At 41.4% G+C, this 24,002-nt stretch overlaps 1 protein-coding gene and 1 non-coding gene across 4 annotated transcripts in view; both read left to right on the forward strand.

The window, feature by feature from the left end:
* The first annotated feature begins 18,571 nt into the window (after nt 1–18,571).
* On the forward strand, nt 18,572–18,644 carry TRNAE-CUC (transfer RNA glutamic acid (anticodon CUC)). The gene has a single exon. It is a non-coding gene; the product is annotated as a tRNA-Glu (tRNA).
* A 1,866-nt stretch (nt 18,645–20,510) lies between these two features.
* LOC105039348 (L-arabinokinase) overlaps nt 20,511–24,002 on the forward strand; it is a 47,260-nt gene continuing 43,768 nt past the window's right edge. For 2 of the 3 annotated variants that reach the window (XM_010915486.4, XM_029262804.2), the window contains exons 1-5: nt 20,513–20,843; nt 21,192–21,299; nt 21,413–21,481; nt 23,240–23,323; nt 23,467–23,543. In XM_010915486.4, coding sequence (XP_010913788.1) covers nt 20,739–20,843; nt 21,192–21,299; nt 21,413–21,481; nt 23,240–23,323; nt 23,467–23,543 — 443 coding nt within the window. In that variant the 5' untranslated portion in view covers nt 20,513–20,738. Of the gene's footprint in view, nt 20,844–21,191; nt 21,300–21,412; nt 21,482–23,239; nt 23,324–23,466; nt 23,544–24,002 lie in introns of all 3 variants that reach the window. The other variant, XR_012135447.1, reaches the window with a different exon arrangement.

The following is a 24,002-nucleotide window of genomic DNA, read 5'->3' on the forward strand; positions in this document are numbered from 1 at the left end:
AGTACAAGTGCTTATAGAAGTTTCATGGTTTTGGTAAAGAAGAAGATGGCTCTTTGCATTTATGTATAGACTGTAGAGCTTTAAACCATCAGACAATGAAAGATAAATATCCCATTCCTATAATTGAAGAACTTCTTGATGTGCTGGGTGGGGCTATTGTATTTTCCAAGATTGACCTCCGTTCTGGCTACTGGCAAGTCCGGATGTGGAAACCTGATATACACAAGACGGCTTTCAAAACACATGAGGGGCACTATGAGTTTTTAGTCATGCCATTTCGCTTGACTAAAGCCCCTGCTACATTCCAAAGCTTGATGAATTCCATCCTTAAGCCATTTCTACGCAAGTTTGTTTTAGTGTTTTTCGATGATATATTGATATACAGTCGAAGCATGGATGAACATGTCCAACAATTGCAATTGGTATTGCAAGTCATAAAGGATAATCAGTTGTTAGCCAAAAGAAGTAAGTGTTCTTTCGGGTGTTGGGCTATTGAATATCTTGGACATGTTATCTCGGCTGAGGGAGTGCAAACTGACGAAGGAAAAGTTGCTGCTATCAAAACTTGGCCCCAATCTAAAAATATTGTTAGGATTTGACGCCTCGAGATTCAGCCCATATTGAGCCCACAGCGAGGTTCGCGGCGAAAAACGGAGTCCAACGAGACCAAGATCACCTGAATCGGAGCTCGAATGGAGGAGATACGAGCTTTTGAAGTCGGCACGAGAATCGAGGCGGCGGAGGACCGCCGGCGGCGGGCGGCAGCGGTGCGGCCGCAGGCGGCGGCGCGCGGGACGCGCGTCCCAGGCCCGCGTGGGACGTGCGACCCAGGCCCAGGCCCGTGCGGGACGCGCGATCCAGGCCGGGTGGTCCACGGCGCGGTCTGTGGACCGCATGGGCGTTTCCCAATCATTTCTCGTGCTCCACGGCACTATTCCGTGGATCGAAGTGCGATCTAAGGGCCGAGGAGGCTCTCGATCTTGATCCGACGGTCCAGGAGGTTTTTTGGCTTTGTTTAGGACTCCTAATCCCTCTTTAATCAAGTTTTAAACTAGGTTTAAGCCTTAAAAAGGCCCTGTGAGGTAACAGAGAGGGTGTGGGTTTGGTTTCTCGCCGCCGTACGAACCAGAGGAGAGAGAGAGGCTAGGGCGCTGAGAGAGAAGGAGCAGGAGGCTCCTGGACAGCAGTCGCCAGGCTCTTCAGGGGTTCAGGGGGGTCTTCAAGAGAGAGAGAGCTTTTGTGAGGGGAACTTCAGGTGAGAGAGAATTGGGTGTACAAGGGTTGAGGGTGAGGTCTCCTCTTGTAAAATTTTTTTTTCATAGTGAAGTTTGCATGCCCCGTGAAGGCGAGCCCTTTTGTGGCTGATCCAGGTATTTTGATTGTTTTTCCTTTTGTTTTGTTTCTTCTTTCTTCCTGCTGCATCGCATGGTACTGAAAGGATCTTGGGAGGTGGTGTCCTGGCCAGACATCCACCCAACAAGTGGTATCAGAGCAAGGCGGTACAAGGATGCAGATTGCAGTGGTGGTGAGCAAGACTGAAGATGGAGAAAACAGGAACAATCAAGATGGAGATCAACAAGTTCGATGGTAAGAGCAATTTCTCCTTGTGGCAGGCAAGGGTGAAGGACGTGCTCATCCAATAGGGGTTGATCGATGCTCTCTTGTGCGATGAGAAGCCGACCACCATGGAGGTGCGGGATTGAAAACGGTTACAGATGCAGGCGGTGAGTACCATCCGCATGTACCTGACGGATGAGGTGGTGATCCATGTGCTGAGCGAGACTTCCCCGACGGTGCTGTGGTCGAAGCTCGAGGAGTTGTACATGGCGAAGTCTCTCACCAACACTCTTTTCCTCTAGAGGCAGTTTTACCAACTGCGGATGACTGAGGGACAGAGCGTGCAGGAGCATCTGAGCCACTTCCAGAAGATCCTCACCGACCTTCTCAGCGTTGGCGAGAACGTTGAGGAGAAGATTAGGGCGCTGGTTTTGCTGGCGTCGCTTCCTTCTTCGTACGAGTCCTTGGGGACTGCTCTTCTAGTGAGGAAGAGCACTATCAAGATGGACGAGGTCACCGCGGCGATACTCCAGAACGAGGTTCTCAGGAGGGAGAACCCAGCTTCGAGCTCAGGTGTCGATAGCTCAGCTTTGGTGGCTTCTGGAGGAGCAGGAGGCAGTAGACGGAGCGACAAGAGATCGCATCGAGGGCGATCTAAGTCCAGGAGGGACTTGAGCAAAATCAGGTGTTACCGGTGTGAGGAGTTGGGGCATCTAGCCAGAGATTGCCCTCAACTGAAAAATCGGATGGTGGCTGCTGTAGCGACGGCCGGCAGCGATTCAGATGGAGATGTCCTAGAGATATCTGATGAGGTATCTACTTCTTTCCAGTAGTGGATATTAGATTCTGCATGTCCCTATCATGTGTGTTGCAGAGAAGAGCAGTTTGACTCCCTGGAGAACAGTGAGGGCACTGTATATCTGTCGGATGGATCGAGCTGTGCGATCAGAGGCATTGGGACGGTCAGCTGGAGGATACACGACGGTGCAGTGACGAGATTGGGGGAGGTCCGATACATACCCAATTTCAGACGGAATCTTATCTCACTTAGCAGATTGGATTCGAGAGGCTACAGGATGGTAGCTGGTGGAGGAATCCTGAGGGTGCTACGCGGCGATAGGATTGTGCTGGAGGGGAAGAAGGGGAGTAGAGGATATTATTACCTGACAGGGAGCCCAGTGCGAGGTGGAACATCGGGAGTCAGGTGGAGCCCAGAGTGAGGTGGAGCTCCAGGAGGCGGATCGGGCACGAGACAGGAGACTCGGGAGGACGAGAGGCGACGTCGCAAGGTAAGATTCCTATTGCCGCAGGATGATGCCCCGAGCAGGTCTCAGGTCAGGAGGAGCACAGCATACGACGGAGATGGGATCGAGCAGCCTGGCTCGACTCCCATGTTTGTGTTGGGAATAGTGTCCCAAAGCCAATCGTCAGCCTATTGACGGTTGTGCTCCTTTTTGTATTAGTACATGAATTATAAATAAATAAAAATTATTTTGGTATTTTTTTATCACAAATGTTTCATCTTCTAATGAACTCCTGTGTTGTGGTGAAGTCCTTAGGACTATTTAGACTCGACAAAGGAAGATTTGTCGCTTAGTCCTTAAACATGTTCGCGATCAAATGATACGTTGTTACCAAGGACGACAACGTTTATCGAGCATAGGTCGTTGTGTGCCATATGGGTTGGTTGTCCTCATAATCAAAGAGTGTGAAGACACTGGTATGGCATACAGGTGAGATGTAATGGTACATCTGCACTGAACGTGACCAACTCCGGAGCTATTTCTGCTGTCAAGATTTGCTCCGATGGGATATGGATATAAATGTCCCTCCGACCTGAGACCGCCACGGTGACTTGCAAGCAACTCACTGCACTTAGGCACTGGACTACCTGAATTTCTAATTCAGTGACGGAAGGTTGCTGGGTGTAGTCAAGTACTTGACTTGTCGGTGCGTGTGTCAAGATGGGATTGACCACTCCAGTTTAGGAGCTGTGTACAGTCGTGTTTCAATTTAGCAAAACTTTGGCCAGGATAGTCCTAGTGAGGAGTCACAGGACTAATTGAGTTGAGCACGATTCGGATGATATCATCAGGGTTGACAGTTTAACCCTGAGTCGTCCTAAACACAAGGGTCAAAAGGGATGAATTATACGGTAACCATATTCACGTAGGTTCTGAATGTTGTGATTGCGATTATTCGACCTATCCGGTCGTCGGGTACCATTGCTAGATGGTCACTTCGATTAGTACAGGAATTGGTTCCTGTGCTACCCGTTTAGGTTCGAACCTGCGGGGTCACACACATTAGAGGTTCTTTTCTGATCTGATGGCTGATTATGAGTCTTATCTATTTGGGACTCTATGATTGAGAATTAGAATTTTCTAATCATGAGTTCCACACATTTTGGGTACCGGGGTCAAAATTTTGAATTTGAAATTTGAACTCTTTGATCAGGGTTTCATATCGATGGTCTCTGATGCCTGATTGCCCATCGGATTTGGACTCAATATTTATGAGAGGTTTAATTAGTGATTTAATCACTAATTAACTCAATTTGATTGAATAATTATTTTTGGATCAAGTTCAAATTTAATTGGATTCAGTTTGGATTGACCCGATTAGGTTAAATGTTGACCTAATCGCTAAGGTGGTTTAGTCTCTGATTTGATCAGGGGTTAGGTTTAGTTAATTCCTGATTTGATTAGAATTTTATTGAGCTTAATTAAGCCTAATTATGTTGGGTTTAATCTGGTCTAATTGTGCTTAACCTATTTTAAACTAGGTTGGCTCAATTTGAATCAAACCACCTTGTTTTAAATTCCCTGCGACACCCAACTTCCTTACACCCATTTGTATTCACGAGAAGAAACTTCTCATGAAATTTTTCTCACGCAAAACCCTTCCTCAAGCCCTCATTTGTGCACCATATGGATGGATAAAATAATTAGTTAGCCATTCAAATTCAAAGCATGTTTGAATTTGAATGGATAACTTATCACTTGCCCTTTCATCCTTATCCATTTTGAGCGCCACATTACTTACACGAGAAAAGGTTTCTCGTGAAATATTTTCCACGCACAAAGAGCCACGCCCCTTCTCTTCTCACGCCCAAAAGGATAGGGATAAGTTCGTTTTCGTTTGAATTCAAATTTGATTTGAATTCAAATGTGTAACCTCTTGTCTTTATCCTCTCACGCGGATAAGACACGTTCGACGTTGTTTTAAAAAGAGGAGAAAGGTGGGACGTGCGTAGAAATTTTAGGAGAGAAACTTTGGGGCGTGAGGAAGGCTTCTGCGCAAGGTGAAGGTCCAAAACCTTCTGAGAGAAAAAGAAAGAAAAGAGAGAAAATTGGGTGCAGGATTTTTGGTGTGTACCCTAGGGTTTCTACCTAGGGTTCGGGAAGTGAGATTGGTGTGCCATGAGTGTCGTGAGTCCACCAAATTTTAGAGAGAGATCCATCAGCCTCTCAAGCAACTGTGCAGATGATCCAGAGCATCCGAGAAGTCAACACACATCGATCGAAGGAGTTCGATCAACATCTGCCATCAAAAGGGTGAAATCACGAACTAGCATTCGTGAGGAGCTGATCAGACGGGAGCTTCGTGTGGACGATCCGCAGAGGCCAGACATTTGTGTGGCTGCGATGTGATGATCAGAGCCCCCCGACGGTGATCAGATTGCGGTGATCGACTACCCGCAAAAGGTGATGTGTTCTGAACACAGCACTGTAAAATGTTTAGTGATTCAAATTTGAATTTTAAATTTAAATGCATGCTGTTGTATCATATTTATATCCTAGTGTAGGATTAATTAGTATTAATTAATGAGATTAATTAATAATTCTACTATAAAATAATAATTTTGAAAAAGTTTTAAAATTATCATTTTGCTCCTGCACTAAATTTTCACTTCAAATGGTATCAGAGCATGGTTCTAGAATATGATATACATATGCATGCGTAGATTAAGGTGTAATCTATAAGTTTAAATTTGAAATTCAAAATTTAAAATTCGAAATTCAAAAAGATTTGAAATTTGAAATTTGTTAGAAGTTTCAAATTTGAAATTTGAAATTTGGTTGAAATCTCAAATTTAAAATTTGAAATTTGAAATTCGAAATTTGAAATTTGAAATTCAAAATTTAAAATTTGAAATTTGAAATTTGGTTGAAATCTTAAATTTGAAATTTGAAATTTGAAATTCAAAATTTAAAATTTGAAATTCAAAATTCAAAATTTAAAATTCAAAGATTGAAAATTCGAAATTTTAAATTTGGTTGAAATCTCAAATTTGAAATTTGAAATTTAAAATTTGAAATTTAAAATTCAAAATTTAAATTTTAAAATTGATATATTTAGATATACTTGATCCAAGTAGCAAGTAATCTAATTGGGTTGGTTGCCATGGCCATCCGGTCATAGGAGAAAAGTAGGATTTAAAGGTCCTCTCTTCCCATTCGATGGGGTCTCCTATGGCGGTAGGGGTACCGATGCAATTATATCCCATGCCGATGAAGCAGCGAAAGGATATAATTAAAAAATTTATCATGAATGTGTTAGATTAGATCTAAAAAAAATTTATAATTTATTTTGAGTTATTTTCTGTTATGAAATGAGCAATAGAATTGCTGTTTATGAAATGTGCTGACCCGTTTGTGAAATGAGTTAACACATTTGGTGAACAGAAAATAAAATCTTTCAAATTTAAAAATTATTTTCGAAATGCCAAACTCTGACCCATCAGCCCAAGTACTTAATTAAAAGAATTAAGTGTTGTCTAGTAGGTCTAGAATTGTGAATTAAGACCTAAGACAATTGCATAAACTTGTGGGTCAATGGGTTAGATGAATTAGGTCCATAATTGGGTTAGACCTAAGGTTAGTTTAAAAAATGGACTAAATGGAGTAATTGGTCAAATCTAATCAAAAGTTGAATTAGATTAGGTCAAGGATACTCTAGACTCAACTTCAATAGTTGTAGTTGAATGGGTCCATGTCTTTAACTAGACCAAGATGGACTTAATTCATGGCTACGCGGTGGAGCCCTATTTACTAAGTTGATCAAAATTAAAACTAATGAACTGGTTGGTGTCTAAGGTAAGTTCGGCAGTTTTGACCAGTGGTTCTTAAGCGGGAGCTACTCGCATTGATTTGATCATTGACGAGTTAATGGCAAATCCCCACCACTGATCTCACTTACCTGGCCAATCTGGTAAGTTAGATTTTGATTAGATCACTTGGTGATTAGAGCTCACCCAAGTCATTAGGTAAATCAATGTGACTGATTTAGGTGCTCCTAATGCCAGCTTTAATTAAATCCTTTTTTAATCTGACTTGATGAAGTCAGTGGGAGGATTGAAATTGGCTGGATGATTTCTTCTCTACTATTCTTTAATAAAATCCTCAAAATTATTAGGTCCCTAAAATGATTAAGTTATAATGATAACTAAGTCATAGCCTCCCATTAAGTGAGTGATAATGAGTCCATTAGTTCAATGATCATTGGAGGCCCAAAGGCCTGGTGCTCATTGGCTAATGGAATTATTATTCATAATATGATAATTTGATTGAGTCTTTCTGATGGTGGTTAGGTTGGTCGGCCAAAGTCGGGCCTGATCATTTATTGGTCCGATTCACTAAATTAAGTCATGTTAATAGTTGGACCTAACCAGATCTTTTCAGTGGAGGCCAAAGCCTACTGATTAGGTTCTGGGGCAAAATCAATTACTAGAAGTTGTTTAGAGAAACAACTGGTTAAGAACCTACCCATAGATGCACATAGGTTGACCAACCAAAGTTGGGCTCGTGTGTAGTCTGTGTGGATTCTAGTACCCATTAAGGAATTAAAGTAATTCCTCGAATTGGAGGATGAGGCTACCAGTTCGTAAAAATATTGGGAAAAACTTTAGACTAAAATCCAAGTCTTTAGTATTAATTTATGTACTAATAGAGATCTCATTTTCCTTTAAGCAGCTATGGCCACTACCCTGTCGCTCCGGTCATTATTAGATAATGACAAGCTCATGGGACCCAATTTCGATAGCTGGTATCGAAAATTGAAAATCGTCCTTGAGCATGAGCGGATCCTTTATGTAGTAACGGATCCAGCACCTAAGGAGCCAGCTCCGAACGCTAGTAAGGCGATCCGAGACACTTACTTGAAGTGGCTCAATGACCGCACTACCGTTCGATGTATTATGCTGGCAGCAATGAATGACGAGTTCAGCCGAAGGTTTGAGAATGCCCAGCCACAGGAGATGCTTCAAATGTTGAACGACTCCTTTGGCACGCCTGACGACGTTGAAAGGCACAAAACTAGTTGTGCCATTTTCAATGCTCGGATGAGGGATGGGGCCTCAGTCACTGATCATGTACTGTACATGATCGAGATGATTGAGCGCCTAAGCAAATTGGGCTTTCCTCTGCACGAGCAGCTCGGTAAGGATGCGATCCTTAATTCCTTGCCCAAGTCCTTCCTCCCATTCCTTACTCATTTTCGAATGACAAAGCCTGCAGTAAACTATCATGGATTGTTGGGGTTGCTGCAGAACTTTGAGAAGGATCACCAACTCCATAAGGAGTCGGTGAATGTAGTGGGAGGGTCTTCTTCTCGTCGTCAACCCTTTGGGAAGGGGAAGAAGAACAAGAAGAAGAAAAATAAGAAGGTGCAATCTCATGCTGGGACAGTAGCACGGGGTCAGACCAAGAAGCGCAAGCACGACCAGAGCCAAGCGGAGTGCTTCTTTTGCAAGAAGCACGGGCATTGGAAGAGGAACTGTCCTCAATACATTGCCTCCCTGGACCCGAACAGGCCAAAGAAGAAGCAAGGTAATTATATGATAACTCCTTGCAACTTTTCGATTTGTGATACTACTGCCTGGGTATTGGATACCGGAAGCCCTTATCATATTTGTAATTCGATGCAGGGTCTGCAGGTCAGTAGGAGATTTGATGAAGGCGAGAGGTTCCTGAATGTTGGAGATGGAAGCAAAGTACCAGTTCTAGCTTTAGGAATCATGAGTCTTGTAATCAATTCTCGTAATGTAATTCTGAGTGAATGTCACTATTGTCCAAGTTTTTTATTAAATATTATTTCTGTAGGCCTTTTGGTCATGTACGGTTATGATTTTTTAATAAAAAAAAATATTTGCAATATCATTTTGAATGGTGTTACAATATTTGTTGGATAATTAAATAATAGAATTTACTTACTATCACAGCCTATTAATGTGGTTCAAAAATTCGGTAAACGCTCTAGAATAGATAATGTGTCAGAAGTCTACCTTTGGCACTGTAGGCTAGGTCATATCAATAAGAACAGGATAAACAGGTTGGCTCAAGAAGGAATTCTTGAAGTTAGTGATTGTGAATCACTTCCAACCTGTGAGTCCTGTCTTCTTGAGAAGATGACCAAGTCACCTTTTACTGAAAAAGGTGAGCGAGCCAGTGAACTCTTAGGTCTGGTACATTCTGATGTATGTGGACCCATGAGCTCAAGTGCAAGAGGTGGATTTTTCTACTTCATAACCTTCACAGACGACCTATCTAGGTATGGGTATGTCTATTTAATGAAGCATAAGTCGGAATCATTTGAAATGTTAAAACTATTCCGAAATGAGGTAGAAAAATAAACTGGAAAGTGTATTAAAACTCTTCGATCTGATCGAGGAGGTGAATACCTTTCCAATGAGTTTCTGACGTATCTAGGGGAGAATGGGATTCTCTCTCAGTGGACTCCTCCTAGAACACCACAGCATAATGGTGTGTCTGAAAGGAGGAATCGGACCCTGTTAGACATGGTTCGATCCATGATGGGGTTTGCTGGTCTGCCGATCTCCCTCTGGGGATATGCGCTCGAATCGGCTTGTTACCTTCTAAATAGAGTTTCAAGTAAGTCTGTAGCCAAAACGCCATATGAGATATGGATAGGACGTAAGCCAGTACTCTCGCACTTTAGGATTTGGGGATGTCCGACTTATGTTAAACGTTTAATTACAGACAAGCTTGGACCTAGGTCTGACAAGTGTAATTTTATAGGGTACCCAAAAGAGACCAAAGGATATTATTTCTACCTTGCTGATGAGCAAAAGGTGTTTGTCAGCCTTAAGGCAATCTTTTTAGAAAAGGAGTTCCTTAGTGAAGGAACTGTTGCCTCTAAAGTCGAACTTGACGAAGTTCGACAGGTGGAAAAACCGACACATATTACTGAACCTGAACCGGATTTGATTAGATCAGATCCGGAGCCCATTGATTATGCACCCTTAAGGCGGTCTGGTAGAGTACCACATCAACCGGACAGATACTATGGTTTCTTGGTCCGGGATGGTGATCCTGTCGAACTTGATGAAAACGATGAGGATCCGATCACCTACATGGATGCAATGCAGAGACCTGACTCTGAGAAATGGCTAGAGGTCATGAAATCCGAAATGGAGTCCATGAAGGTCAACGATGTGTGGACATTGGTTGACCCACCCGAAGGAGTAAAACCCATAGGGTGTAAGTGGGTCTTCAAAAGGAAGAGGGGCGCAGACAGAAAGGTGGAGACCTATAAAGTCCGTTTGGTTGCCAAGGGATATCGTCAACGTTATGGTATAGACTATGACGAGACGTTTTCTCCTGTGGCAATGCTCAAATCCATTCGGAGTATGCTTGCGATAGCTGCCCATCTGGACTATGAAATCTGGCAGATGGATGTGAAGACAGCTTTCCTAAATGGAGAGCTGGACGAAGAGGTGTATATGATACAACCTGAAGGGTTCACATCCACAGATGAGTCTAAGGTGTGCAAGCTACAGAGGTCCATTTATGGACTTAAGCAGGCATCTCGGAGTTGGAACATACGTTTTGATAGGACGATCAAAACGCATGGCTTCGTTAAGAACGGAGAAGAGCCCTGCATTTATAAGTGGGCTAATGGTCCAGTAGTAGTATTTCTTGTATTGTATGTGGATGACATTCTCTTAATCGAAAATGATGTCCCTGCATTACAGGGAATAAAGATTTGGCTATCGTCACAGTTCTCCATGAAGGATCTGGGAGAAGCTTCCTACATCCTAGGGATGAGGATCTATAGGGATAGATCCAAAAAGTTGCTTGGCTTATCCCAGTCCACGTACATTGATACTATGCTGAAAAGGTTCAGCATAAAAAATTTCAAGAAAGGCTATCTACCGATAGGCCATAGAATTTCTCTCTCGAAGAGGGATTGTCCAACAACACCTCAAGAGAGAGAGCGTATGGGTAGGATTCCATATGCTTCGGCAGTGGGATCTATCATGTACGCCATGACATGTATACGACCAGATGTGGCATACTCACTAGGGGTAGTGAGTAGATACCAATCTGATCCAGGAGAGAATCACTGGAAGGTTGTTAAAACCATCCTGAAGTATTTAAGAAATACTAAGGACCAGTGGCTTATATATGGTGAATCGGACTTGAGACTTATAGGGTTTACAGACTCTAGTTTCCAATCTGATCGCGATGATAGCAAGAGTGTGTCAGGATTTATTTTTACCCTTAATGGTGGGGCTGCCTGCTGGAAGAGTTTCAAGCAGCATACTGTGGCTGATTCAGTATGCGAGGCGGAGTATATTGCTGCATCAGATGCTGCCAAAGAAGCGGTGTGGCTGAGAAAATTCATCACCGAGCTCGGAGTAACACCCTCCCTTGTTGGTCCAGTTCTGCTCTACTGCGACAGCTCTGGAGCCATTGCTCAGGCGAAGGAACCAAAGGCACACCAGCGGACGAAGCATATTCTGCACCGCTACCATCTCATCCGGGAGATCATGGATCGAGGTGACGTCGACCTTCAGAAGATCGATGGGAAGGAGAACCTGGCCGACCCATTCACTAAAGCCATTGCGGTGAAGGAGTTCAACGACTACAAGTCGAAGATGGGTATTAGATACTGCACCGATAGGCTTTAGGCCAAGTGGGAGATTGTTGGGAATAGTGTCCCAAAGCCAATCGTCAGCCTGTTGACGGTTGTGCTCCTTTTTGTATTAGTACATGAATTATAAATAAATAAAAGTTATTTTGATATTTTTTCATCACAAATGTTTCATCTTCTAATGAACTCCTGTGTTGTGGTGAAGTCCTTAGGACTATTTAGACTCGACAAAGGAGGATTTGTCGCTTAGTCCTTAAACATGTTCGCGACCAAATGATACGTTGTTACCAAGGACGACAACGTTTATCGAGCATAGGTCGTTGTGTGCCATATGGGTTGGTTGTCCTCATAACCAAAGAGTGTGGGATACTGGTATGGCATACAGGTGAGATGTAATGGTACATCTGCACTGAACGTGACCAACTCCAGAGCTATTTCTGCTGTCAAGATTTGCTCCGATGGGATATGGATATAAATGTCCCTCCGACCTGAGACCGCCACGGTGACTTGCAAGCAACTCACTGCACTTAGGCACTGGACTACCTGAATTTCTAATTCAGTGACGGAAGGTTGCTGGGTGTAGTCAAGTACTTGACTTGTCGGTGCGTGTGTCAAGATGGGATTGACCACTCCAGTTTAGGAGCTGTGTACAGTCGTATTTCAATTTAGCAAAACCTTGGCCAGGGTAGTCCTAGTGAGGAGTCACAGGACTAATTGAGTTGAGCACGATTCGGATGATATCATCAGGGTTGACAGTTTAACCCTGAGTCGTCCTAAACACAGGGGTCAAAAGGGATGAATTATACGGTAACCATATTCACGTAGGTTCTGAATGTTGCGATTGTGATTATTCGACCTATTCAGTCGTCGGGTACCATTGCTAGATAGTCACTTCGATTAGTACAGGAATTGGTTCCTGTGCTACCGGTTTAGGTTCGAACCTGCGGGGTCACACACATTAGAGGTTCCTTTCTGATCTGATGGCTGATTATGAGTCTTATCTATTTGGGACTCTATGATTGAGAATTAGGATTCTCTAATCATGAGTTCCACACATTTTGGGTACCGGGGTCAAAATTTTGAATTTGAAATTTGAACTCTTTGATCAGGGTTTCATATCGATGGTCTCTGATGTCTGATTGCCCATCGGATTTGGACTCAATATTTATGAGAGGTTTAATTAGTGATTTAATCACTAATTAACTCAATTTGATTGAGTAATTATTTTTGGATCAAGTCCAAATTTAATTGGATTCAGTTTGGATTGACCCGATTAGGTTAAATGTTGACCTAATCGCTAAGGTGGTTTAGTCCCTGATTTGATCAGGGGTTAGGTTTAGTTAATTTCTGATTTGATTAGGATTTTATTGAGCCTAATTAAGCCTAATTATGTTGGGTTTAATCTGGTCTAATTGTGCTTAACCTATTTTAAACTAGGTTGGCTCAATTTGAATCAAACCACCTTGTTTTAAATTCCCTGCGACACCCAACTTCCTTGCACCCATTTGTATTCACGAGAAGAAACTTCTCGTGAAATTTTTCTCATGCAAAACCCTTCCCCACGCCCTCATTTGTGCACCATATGGATGGATAAAATAATTAGTTAGCCATTCAAATTCAAAGCATGTTTGAATTTGAATGGATAACTTATCACTTGCCCTTTCATCCTTATCCATTTTGTGCGCCACATTACTTACACGAGAAAAGGTTTCTCGTGAAACATTTTCCACGCACAAAGAGCCACGCCCCTTCTCTTCTCACGCCCAAAAGGATAGGGATAAGTTGGTTTTCGTTTGAATTCAAATTTGATTTGAATTCAAATGTGTAACCTCTTGTCTTTATCCTCTCACACGGATAAGATACGTTCGACGTTGTTTTAAAAAGAGGAGAAAGGTGGGACGTGCGTAGAAATTTTAGGAGAGAAATTTTGGGGCATGAGGAAGGCTTCTGCGCAAGGTGAAGGTCCAAAACCTTCCGAGAGAAAAAGAAAGAAAAGAGAGAAAATTGGGCGCAGGATTTTTGGTGTGTACCCTAAGATTTCTACCTAGGGTTCGAGAAGTGAGATTGGTGTGCCACGAGTGTCGTGAGTCCACCAAATTTCAGGGAGAGATCCATCAGCCTCTCAAGCAACTGTGCAGACAATCCAGAGCATCCAAAAAGTCAGCACACATCGATCGAAGGAGTTCGATCAACATCTGCCATCAAAAGGGTGAAATCACGAACTAGCATTCGTGAGGAGCTGATCAGACGGGAGCTTCGTGTGGACGATCCGCAGAGGCCAGACATTTGTGTGGCTGCGACGTGACGATCAGAGCCCTCCGACGGTGATCAGATTGCGGTGATCGACTACCCGCAAAAGGTGATGTGTTCTGAACACAGCACTGTAAAATGTTTAGTGATTCAAATTTGAATTTTAAATTTAAATGCATGCTGTTGTATCATATTTAGATCCTAGTGTAGGGTTAATTAGTATTAATTAATGAGATTAATTAATAATTTCGCTGTAAAATAGTAATTTTGAAAAAGTTTTAAAATTACCATTTTGCCCCTGCACTAAATTTTCGCTTCAGTTTGCCCATCCATGATCAGCAGGCGATTGCCCCAGGGCATGGGGGCGAGGAGATCCAGAAGCTCTCGGAGTTTGGAGGAGGCCGAATATCGAGTCGAGGTGGAGATTGTTAGGATTTGACGCTTCGAGATTCAGTCCACATTGAACCCACAGCAAGGTTCGCAGCGAAAAACGGAGTCCAACGAGACTAAGATCACCTGAATCGGAGCTCGGATGGAGGAGATACGAGCTTTTGAAGGCGGCACGAGAATCGAGGTGGCGGAGGACCGCCGGCGACTGGCGGCGGGCGGCAGCGGCGCGGCCGCAGGCGGCGGCGCGCGGGACGCGGGACCCAGGCCCGCGTGGGACGTGCGACCCAGGCCCGCGCGGGATGCGCGACCCAGGCCCAGGCCCGCGCGGGACGCGCGACCCAGGCCTGCTGGCCCCTTGCCCCGGTCCACCGTGGACCGGATGGTCCACGGCGCGGTCTGTGGACCGCGTGGGCATTTCCCACGCGTTTCTCGTTGTCCACGGCACTATTCTGTAGACCGGAGCTATGTCACAGAATCCAGTACTTGCTTTGCCAGATTTTTTCAAGCAATTTATTGTTGAGATAGATGCATCACAGATGGTATGGGTGCTGTTCTCATGCAATCAGGTTATCCAATAGCGTTTATCAGTAAGGCGCTATCTGAAAGGCATCAATGCATGTCAGCTTATGAGCGAGAACTTTTACCAATTCTCTTCGCACTAAAGAAGTGGCAGCATTACCTTCAATCTCACTATTTCACTATTTTAACTGATCATCATAGTTTGAAATATTTGTTGGATCAGAAGCTGAGTACACCAACTCAACAAGCATAGATGGCAAAATTAATGCAATTTGATTATGAAATAAAATGTAAAAAAGGGTCTGAGAATGCTGTAGCTGATGCACTTTTTAGATCACCAGGCCTTTCTTTGAATGCATTAACATCCATTCTGCTGCCTGATAGCCTTTATGACCAAATTGTTGCTATATGGAACTCTGATTTTAATCTATCTCGGCTAATTCAAGAGAAGGTAAAGGATTCTAATTTACATCCTGCTTATCAGTGGTACAGCCAGCAATTACGAAGGAAAGGAAAGCTTGTGGTGGGTTCTGATTCCAAATTACGACAACAGCTCCTTCACCATTTTCATGACTCATCCTTTGGAGGTCATTCAGGAGTTTCAGCTACTTACAAGCGCATATTTGCAGTGGTGTATTGGCTCGGATTGATTAAGGATGTGCGGGAATATATTCGTAATTGTGCTGTTTGCCAAAGGTTTAAATCAAATTTGGCAGCCTCTCCTAGACTTTTACAACCATTGCCGATCCCTACCACTTTATTCTCAGATGTCACGATGGATTTTATAGAGAGTCTTCCTTCTTCCCATTGGTAAAACAGTAATACTGGCGGTCGTTGATAGATTGTCAAAATATGCACATTTTATTGCGTTGGCTCATCCCTTATCTGCTAAGCAAGTGGCTATGACGTTCCTGGACAATATTGCTAAGATCCATGGTATGCCAAACACAATCACAAGTGATCGAGATGCCATCTTTTTAAGTATATTCTGGAAAGAATTGTTCTCTTTGCAAGGTGTCCAGTTGTAGCTTTCAACAGCCTACCATCCTCAAATGGACGGCCAATCTGAAGTTGTTAACTGACGTTTATAGTGTTATTTGAGATGCATGATGAGTGACTGACCTCACTCATGGGGTCAATGGCTTCCTCTTGCATAGTATTGGTTCAATTCTTCATACCACTCTTCCATCAAAATGACGCCATTTGAGGCCCTTTTTGGCATTCCCCCACTAATGCATCTTCCTTACTTCCCTCGAAATTCTGTTATTGAAGCTGTTGATATCTTTCTAAGGGATCGAGAGAGTGCCTTAGAGGTTCTTAAACATCACTTACAGCGAGCTATTGATAGAATGAAGGAGCAGGCTGATAAGCATCACACGATAGATGACTTCAAATTGGTGATTGGGTTTATCTTAAGTTACAGCCTTATCGCCAACTTTCCATTCGAAAGAAGCATCAGAAGTTTCAGGCCAAGTATTACAGTCCCTAATAGATTCTCGATAAGATGGGGGCGGTCGCATATAAGCTCAACTTGCCGCCTACTGCACAAATCCATGATGTCTTCCATGTCTCTCAGCTAAAACCAGCCACTGTTCCAATTCAAACGTCCACCGAATTGCCTTCTATTTTCCTTTTCCACGATGCTTACCCCCAGGTGATTCTTGACAGGTGTATGGTGCGACGTCATAATGCTGCTGCAACCGAAGTGCTGGTTCATTGGAAGGGATTATCTTCTGCAGACGCTTCCTGAGAATATGCTGAGGAGATTGAGGCTTGTTTTCCATTCTTCTTCCTTGAGAACAAAGAATCTTAAGGGGGGAGAATTGTTACGTGAATAAGAAAATAGTGCATTGAGCTGCCGACACATGGCATATTAAGATTAGCTAAGGCTGAGGAGAGGAAGAGAGAATTAGTCAGCATTCTTGTTCTGTTAATTCTGTTAATTCATAACTGTATTGGAGGGAAGCTAATAAATACTGTTGTATTAGATCATTTGTATTCTTTTTGAAAATTAATACAAGTCTAGAATCGTTTGGTTTCCATTCTTTCTTTTTCTGCGTATCACAGAATCTTCAACTCGATGGAAAGGATAAGGCTGCTTCGGCAATATTTTACTCGAGCTACTAATTTCTCTTTCTACCTCTCCAATGTTTGTAAATTGTTGTATTTAGATCTTTTGTATTTTATCCTCGATTTCCTATTCCGAATGACGTCTATGTAATCCTTCTAGTTTTTATTTTTTAAAAAAATCATCAAACTTGTTAATTCAAAGTTCATTGAACCAACACCGGAGAATATACTAATTGGTAACCTAGTCAGCATGATATGGATCCATATAATACCATCCGAGGTATACCAAAAAGTAGGAGAGGGAGGAAAGAGGGAGAAAAGAAGAGACAAAGAGGGAGAGAGAGAGAGAGGAGGAGAGGGAGGGGTAGGGCTAAATCTTAACCCTATTAGTTGTGATTACTCCAACGAACAAAAATATCTAGCTCGAGAGATATTAAATGTTGTGGCCAAAATCCAAGCAAGTAAGGTCGGGCTTTGTCTTAAAAAAAAAATACAGCAAAAAGTTCTTTGGCAGAAGATAAGGTGGAGGAATCCTCGACTAGAGATGAGTTAAAAGTGTCTTTGATTGGAAATGAGGTAGAAATATCCTCATCTGGGGATGAGATAGAAGTTTTCTCATCTGGAAATGAGGTGGAAGTGTCCTCTTCTTGGATTCACAGAGAAACTAATCCTCAAGGAAAAAAGAATTGATCCAAAAAGAAATGAAGAAAGCAAGACTTGTAGATGCAAGGTGAGTGGTCGAAGGGAAAACTACAATTGGAGAAGGATAAGCCCATGCATGCATAGCTTTCCAATCATCACCATAGGATTTTGCAAAACTCTAAATCTCTGATCCCCAAAACTCTAGTCAGACCTTAAACCCTTCGTACGCTATCCACTGGGATAGGAAGAGGGGGCAGGAGTTGCATCTTTCGAGCGAAAGAAGCCCAGCGTAAATTGTGCAATAGTTGCTTCGAGATTGAGGAGGTGAATGAATGAGCAAGTTGGGAATGTCTTGAGAGCTGTGTGGAGAGTGATCCATTGATCAATATTATGAAAAAAATCAATCATTCTTTTATGCAAAAGATGCAACCCGAATTTGAAGATAAAAATAATTTTCACACATGGAATGCACTGTTAGTCATACATCAAATATGTGCAGTTGAATCACAAAGCCTACATGTAGGATGGAATGTAGCATGTGTGGCCGCACACCTCTGAAACTAAGAAGAATAATTTAATATACTCTAACACTAATTAGGGTCCCGTATGGTACATCTTTTATGCCATAAAAAGCAATGCATGTTGGGATTGGTACAATGTAGTATATTTTGAAAATAAAAGAGTTTTTGCTCATTGTAGACCGAAAACATCATGTGAGGATGCCAAACACATAGATAATTATCAAACATACAAGAGATGGATAGAATGTGTGATAGCCTTCCATATTTGAGATGGATGGTATGATAGCAATCAAAGCACGCAATACTTTATGCTGCAAGAAAAATATATTATAGAAGATCCTAGGTTGACAATATGTCGGCATATCAATTTTGTAGACTATGATGGTGTTTTAATATTTTTCTAAATACATAAATGATTCATCATTTATTAGCATTTGAAATCGAAACCCTGATATAGTATTTGCTTAGAAGCTTCTGGTGAGAGAAAAGAAACTCCATAATTATGATGACCTTCAGCATGGGGCTATCCACCTATGTGGTCATATGAGTCTCCAACTTTTAATGACCAAACGGCCTACTCTTTCTTATGGTGAGTAAAATCTATGCTTTATAATATTATTTGCTGGAAATAGGGCATTAGTTCAGGTTGTCCTTTGTGTTTGTATTTCTTTAACTCGAAGAAATATTTTACACAAGTTTTATTATCAGAAAAAGAATAACACCCATCCGTTGTAGTCTAGTTGGTTAGGATACTCGGCTCTCACCCGAGAGACCCGGGTTCGATTCCCGGCAACGGAATTCGATTTTTATTTTTCGGCTTTGCCATTCTTTATATTTTTTTGGTGCGTCACATTTGCCGTCCTTCATATTTTTCCCAGCAACAGCAAAATTGGCTGGCTCGAACCACATTTGTAAATTATCATATTTATCATCCAGCCATCTGGAGTTAATGAATTTTTTCTTTTCCTTTCCCAGGAAAATGTCCGCACGATGAATGAAATTGAATAAAAATTTCAGCCTGAATATTAGTTTCCATTTAAACCCTTGCAGTTAGGGAATGGGTCTACTTGAAGATTATAAATTTATAACATGATTAATTTTTAGAAAAAGGATGTCTGCATTATTTGCACACTTGTATAAACTAAAGCTAGCTACTGAAACAGCAGCAATGAAAGTATATCTTCAAATATTGGAAATATTGCGTTGATGTTGTTTCTCAAGTGATGCTAAAGGCATATAAGATAAATAATTTTTATTATTGCATTACATGGAGCATTCATTGTCTCTACAATTATCTTGCTATAAATACATGTATCTATATAATCTATACTTTTAAAGTTAGGGTTCAGCATTCTTTGTTTTCATGTTTGCAAATATATATTCTTTAAAATTTTAATTAAGATTTACATGGCATCTACCATGAGAGCCTTTTAAATGTATATTGTACCAATATAATGTGCAAGTATTTAATTTGTTAATATATTCATTTAAAGATAGAGTCATTACAATCCAATAAAATTGTACATATTAACAAACTGGATATTTATTGCAAAATTATTACAAGGATAAGCTCTGTCTATTTCATTTTGGCTAAGCAAAAAGCTTATTTGCCTATCTTGTTGCTAAACTTAATTTCCTAATATCTTAATAAGCTTTGAAAATAACTCAATGATAAGTATTATCTATCAATATTAGTATAGCTTCCACTATATTTATACTACATCTATCTAGCTACCATAACAATAAAATAGGTATGGTTAGGAATTATATCCGTAAATTATCACATTTATCATCTAGCAACATGGAGTTTATGAATTTTCTTTTCTTTTCCCCCCAAAAAAGAAAATCTACTTGAAGAATTAAATTGAATAAAAAGTCTAGCCTGAATATTAGATTCCATGTAACATATTGCACTTAGAGAATGAGTCCACTTGATAATTATAAGATTCAAAGATATTAACATAATTATTTTTTTTTAAAAATAGATGATGTGATATCAAGATGTCTACATTATTTTCACGCGCGTGCGCGTGCACATATATATATATATATATATATATATATATATATATATATATATATATATATATATAAAAGCCAAAGCTAGTTACAGAAAATAAATGCAATGAAAATCTATCTTCAAATTATAGTAAAACTATTGCATGGAAGTTATTTCTCAATTGATGCTGAAGAGACGTATATGACAAATAAATTTTATAGTAATATTTTAGGCTAGACCATAATTGAAAATAAATGTGTTATCATTATGACATTGTGGAGCCCATGAGAAACAATATATATGTATGCATATTTAAAATTTATATTATTTTATTTTATAGGGCATTCATTGATTTATCATTATTTTATTATAAATATGTGTATCTATATGGACTATATCTATTGTCAAAATCTGTACCTTTCATTTCATAATTTTTGAAAATGAATGTAAAATTTTTTCTAAAACAATTTATTTTTATTTTTGTAAAATATTTTCTGTAAAACTCTAATTGAGATTTATATGACTTGCATTATAAAAGCTTTCTTTTTTAAAATGTTGATATAGTTTGTTAATATATTCATTTAAAGGGAGGGCATAAAAATCCAATAAAACTTGATAGCAAAAGGATAAGCTTTATCTATTTCATTTTAGCTAAGCAAAAAGCTTATCCGATTAAATGTACAAAAAAAACTTAGCTGGTCAGCTTGTTGATAAATTTAAATTTAAACCGACCGTTGGCCGCTTCCGAATTTGAAAAGATCGGCAACCTCCGTTCTCCCTTCCCCGCATCTTGTTCTCCTCGCTCCTCTAGGGTTTCTATCGCCTCTTCCAGCGTTTCACCCCCAGTCTCTTTTTCGTGAAGAGGAACAGGGTTCCAAAGGTCAGAAATCAGGATGAACGGCAGTGAAGGTGAAGCGATCTCGATCTCTCGCGACCATCTCACTTTCGCCTACTATGTTACTGGCAATGGCTTCGGTCATGCCACCCGCGTCGCCGAGGTTATTAAGATCCTGTTATTTCTTTTGAATCTTTTTCCTTTTTTTTTTAATTTCTTGGTTTCTTGTTTTTGCTCCTAAAAGTCATTGGATAAATTTCGGTTTTTATTAGGAAATTTATGATAAATAAGAAGTTAACCCATAGCATGACGATGTTTTCAGCATTATCAAAAAAAGAAAAAGAAAAGTGTTTTTGTGTATGTTCTTTCATTTTCGTTTCCGTTCGATTGCCATTGCATTGTAAATTGTGAGCTTTTTTTCTTATCTCGTTTCTTGAAGAGTTAGAAGCTATTGAAGACAATCGATAATGCGATTTAGTTTATTTGTTTGTATTTTTTTTTTTTTAAACAGGTTGTGCGGCATCTCATTGCTGCTGGGCATGTTGTTCATGTCGTAACACGGGCACCGGATTTTGTTTTCACGAGCGAGACACAGTCTCCCAATCTCCATATCCGCAAGGTTTGCTCGGAAGCTGAATTGACTGAAGCGAAGAGAATCTATATTCTTGGATATTTTGGGTTGAGCCATTATGAAGTCTAATGTGGATGTCTTGATTAAATGTGGGTCGGTAGGTTTTGTTAGATTGTGGAGCTGTGCAAGCTGATGCTTTGACAGTGGATCGCCTCGCCTCTTTGGAGAAGGTAACTCTTCTACTTCCATATCTTTTTACTTGTCTACGATGGAGGTGTTATTGTTGGTTTCTTAAATGATGATATCTGCGTTCTTTGGCAGTCGTTCTTTCTTTCTTCTTCTTCTTTTTTTTTAATCTTTTGGATAAAAGGGAGGCAAGTCTCAAAAATTTATTGTCTTAAGAAAAAACAGCCAGAAACATTAGCAGGATCTGGTGGAAGATAATTAGAAACATAAAGCCCAGAATGTCCAGCCGAACCTTCCAGTCAATCGGCTGGTTGGTTACCTTCCCTTAGAATATAAGATGTGTGCATGGTTGGAAAGATTCCATGAAGTGCCAAATATCTCATAGCAGGGTGTCAGGATTTGATGTCTCGAGATTCAGCCCACATTGAGCCCACAGCGAGGTTCGCGGCGAAAAATGGAGTCCAACGAGACCAAGATCACCCGAAACGGAGCTCGGATGGAAGAGATACGAGCTTTTGAAGTCGGCACGAGAATTGAGGCGGCGGAGGACCGCCGGCGACCGGCGGCGGGCGGCAGCGGCGCGGCCGCAGGCGGCGGCGCGCGGGACGCGCAACCCAGGCGGGCTCGCGGCCCAGCCTGGCGCGCGGCCCAGCCGGGCGCGCTGCCCAGGCCCGCGCGCGCGGCCCAGGCCCGCGCGCGCGGGCCGGCCCAGGCCAGCGGCCTGCTGGCCCCTTTGCCCCGGTCCACCATGGACCGGGCGGTCCACGGCGGGGCCTGTGGACCGCGTGGGCGTTTCCCACGCGTTTCTCGCGGTCCACGGCACTATTCCGTGGATTGGAGCGCGATCGAAGGGCCCAGATGGTTTTCGATCTTGATCCGACGGTCTAGGATGTAATTTGGGTTGATTAAGGAGTCCTAATCATGATCTAAGTCGTGATTAAGGTCTATAAAAAGCCCTGTGATGAACAGTAAAGGGCGTGGTTGGTTTTTCTCGCGCCGTACGAATCCGAGAAGAGAGAGAGAGGCGAGAGCGCTGTGAGAGAAGGAGCAGGAGGCTCCTGGACAGCGGTCGCCAGGCTCTTCAGGGGTTCAGGGGGGGTCTCCAAGAGAGAGAGAGAGCTTTTGTGAGAGGAACTTCAGGTGAGAGAGAATTGGGTGTACAAGGGTTGAGGGTGAGGTCTCCTCTTGTAAAATTTCTTTTTCATAGTGAAGTTTGCATGCCTCGTGGAGGCGAGCCCTTTTGTGGCTGATCCACGTATTTTGATTGTTTTTTCTTTTTGTTTTGTTTCTTCTTTCTTCTTGCTGCATCGCGTGGTACTGAAAAGATCTTGGGAGGTGGTGTCCTGGCCAGACATCCACCCAACACAGGGGATTAGTATTGGCCTGATATACATCAGCATCGTTAATCCAAGAAATCACTTTAGCTGAGTCTCCTTCAACAAAAATCCTTGATAGGTTTGATTTATTTGTTAAGTTTGATTAGTTTGAAAATTGTTTTTCATAACTAGTGTTGACATAAATTGGTTTGATTTACTTTATTGATATCCATCAGCATCATCTAACGGTCTGGAAATGTTTATGAAATCACTGCCCTCAAGAGGTGGAATTTGGGATTTCCCCCATTTTCTAAGAACCAGTCACGATTGCAGATAACATTTTCAGATGCTTTTTAAAGTTAAATTATCCTAGAGAAGTTTCCTAGATGTCTGAACGACCATTATGTTAATAATGTTGTGATGTTGCAGGGTGTTCTTTTGCTTTTTCTCTTACATGTGTATGACTTTCCCCCTTATTTGATGCAGTATGCTCAGACAGCTGTAGTACCTCGGGCTTCTATTATAGCAACTGAGTTGGAGTGGCTGAAATCTGTTGGGGCTGACCTAGTGGTACTTGCATTTTCTTTTTTTTACATGATATATTATGTAATTTCTTAGACCATGATTTAGTGCTCTATTGACATGTACTAGCAATGGCATTTTACATATATACTTGATCTTTTGCCCTCCTCTAAATGCTTTTATGAATTCAGGTCTCAGATGTTGTTCCTGTTGCATGCCGAGCAGCAGCCGATGCTGGGATTCGCTCTGTTTGTGTCACAAACTTTAGGTAACTGCTTTTCTTATTTGATGGCTTAAATTTTCTATTATGTGGATTGTTTGACTAAAGTTATACAACTTTTAAGGTGAAAAGCAGTCTTCTTTAAACTTTATCATGTCCATCTGAAGCATTCTACAAACATGGTTTAAAAGCTTGTTTTACTCTATAACTTCATTAAACTTAAGTGGTAAATAAGCCTCTATTTTTCATCCATTTGGCTTGTTGATTGAGCTTCATACTGGGGATAAAATGTTGACTTGATTATTAAATTAACTAATTCTATCGGCTGGTAAGCATTGGTATTGTGTACTGTGGGCACATTCTAGTTGCTCCTGCTTAGATCTTTGAGTGGTGTTGCCTTCCTCACACAAATTGGGTCTTGTTTTTACCTCTTTAAACAATTAATTTTGAACTAGATCATTAGTTCATGTTATTCATACATGAGTTAAAAATAAATAAATAATAAGG

This window comes from Elaeis guineensis, chromosome 1, assembly GCF_000442705.2.
Source record: "Elaeis guineensis isolate ETL-2024a chromosome 1, EG11, whole genome shotgun sequence".
Lineage (NCBI taxonomy): Eukaryota > Viridiplantae > Streptophyta > Magnoliopsida > Arecales > Arecaceae > Elaeis > Elaeis guineensis.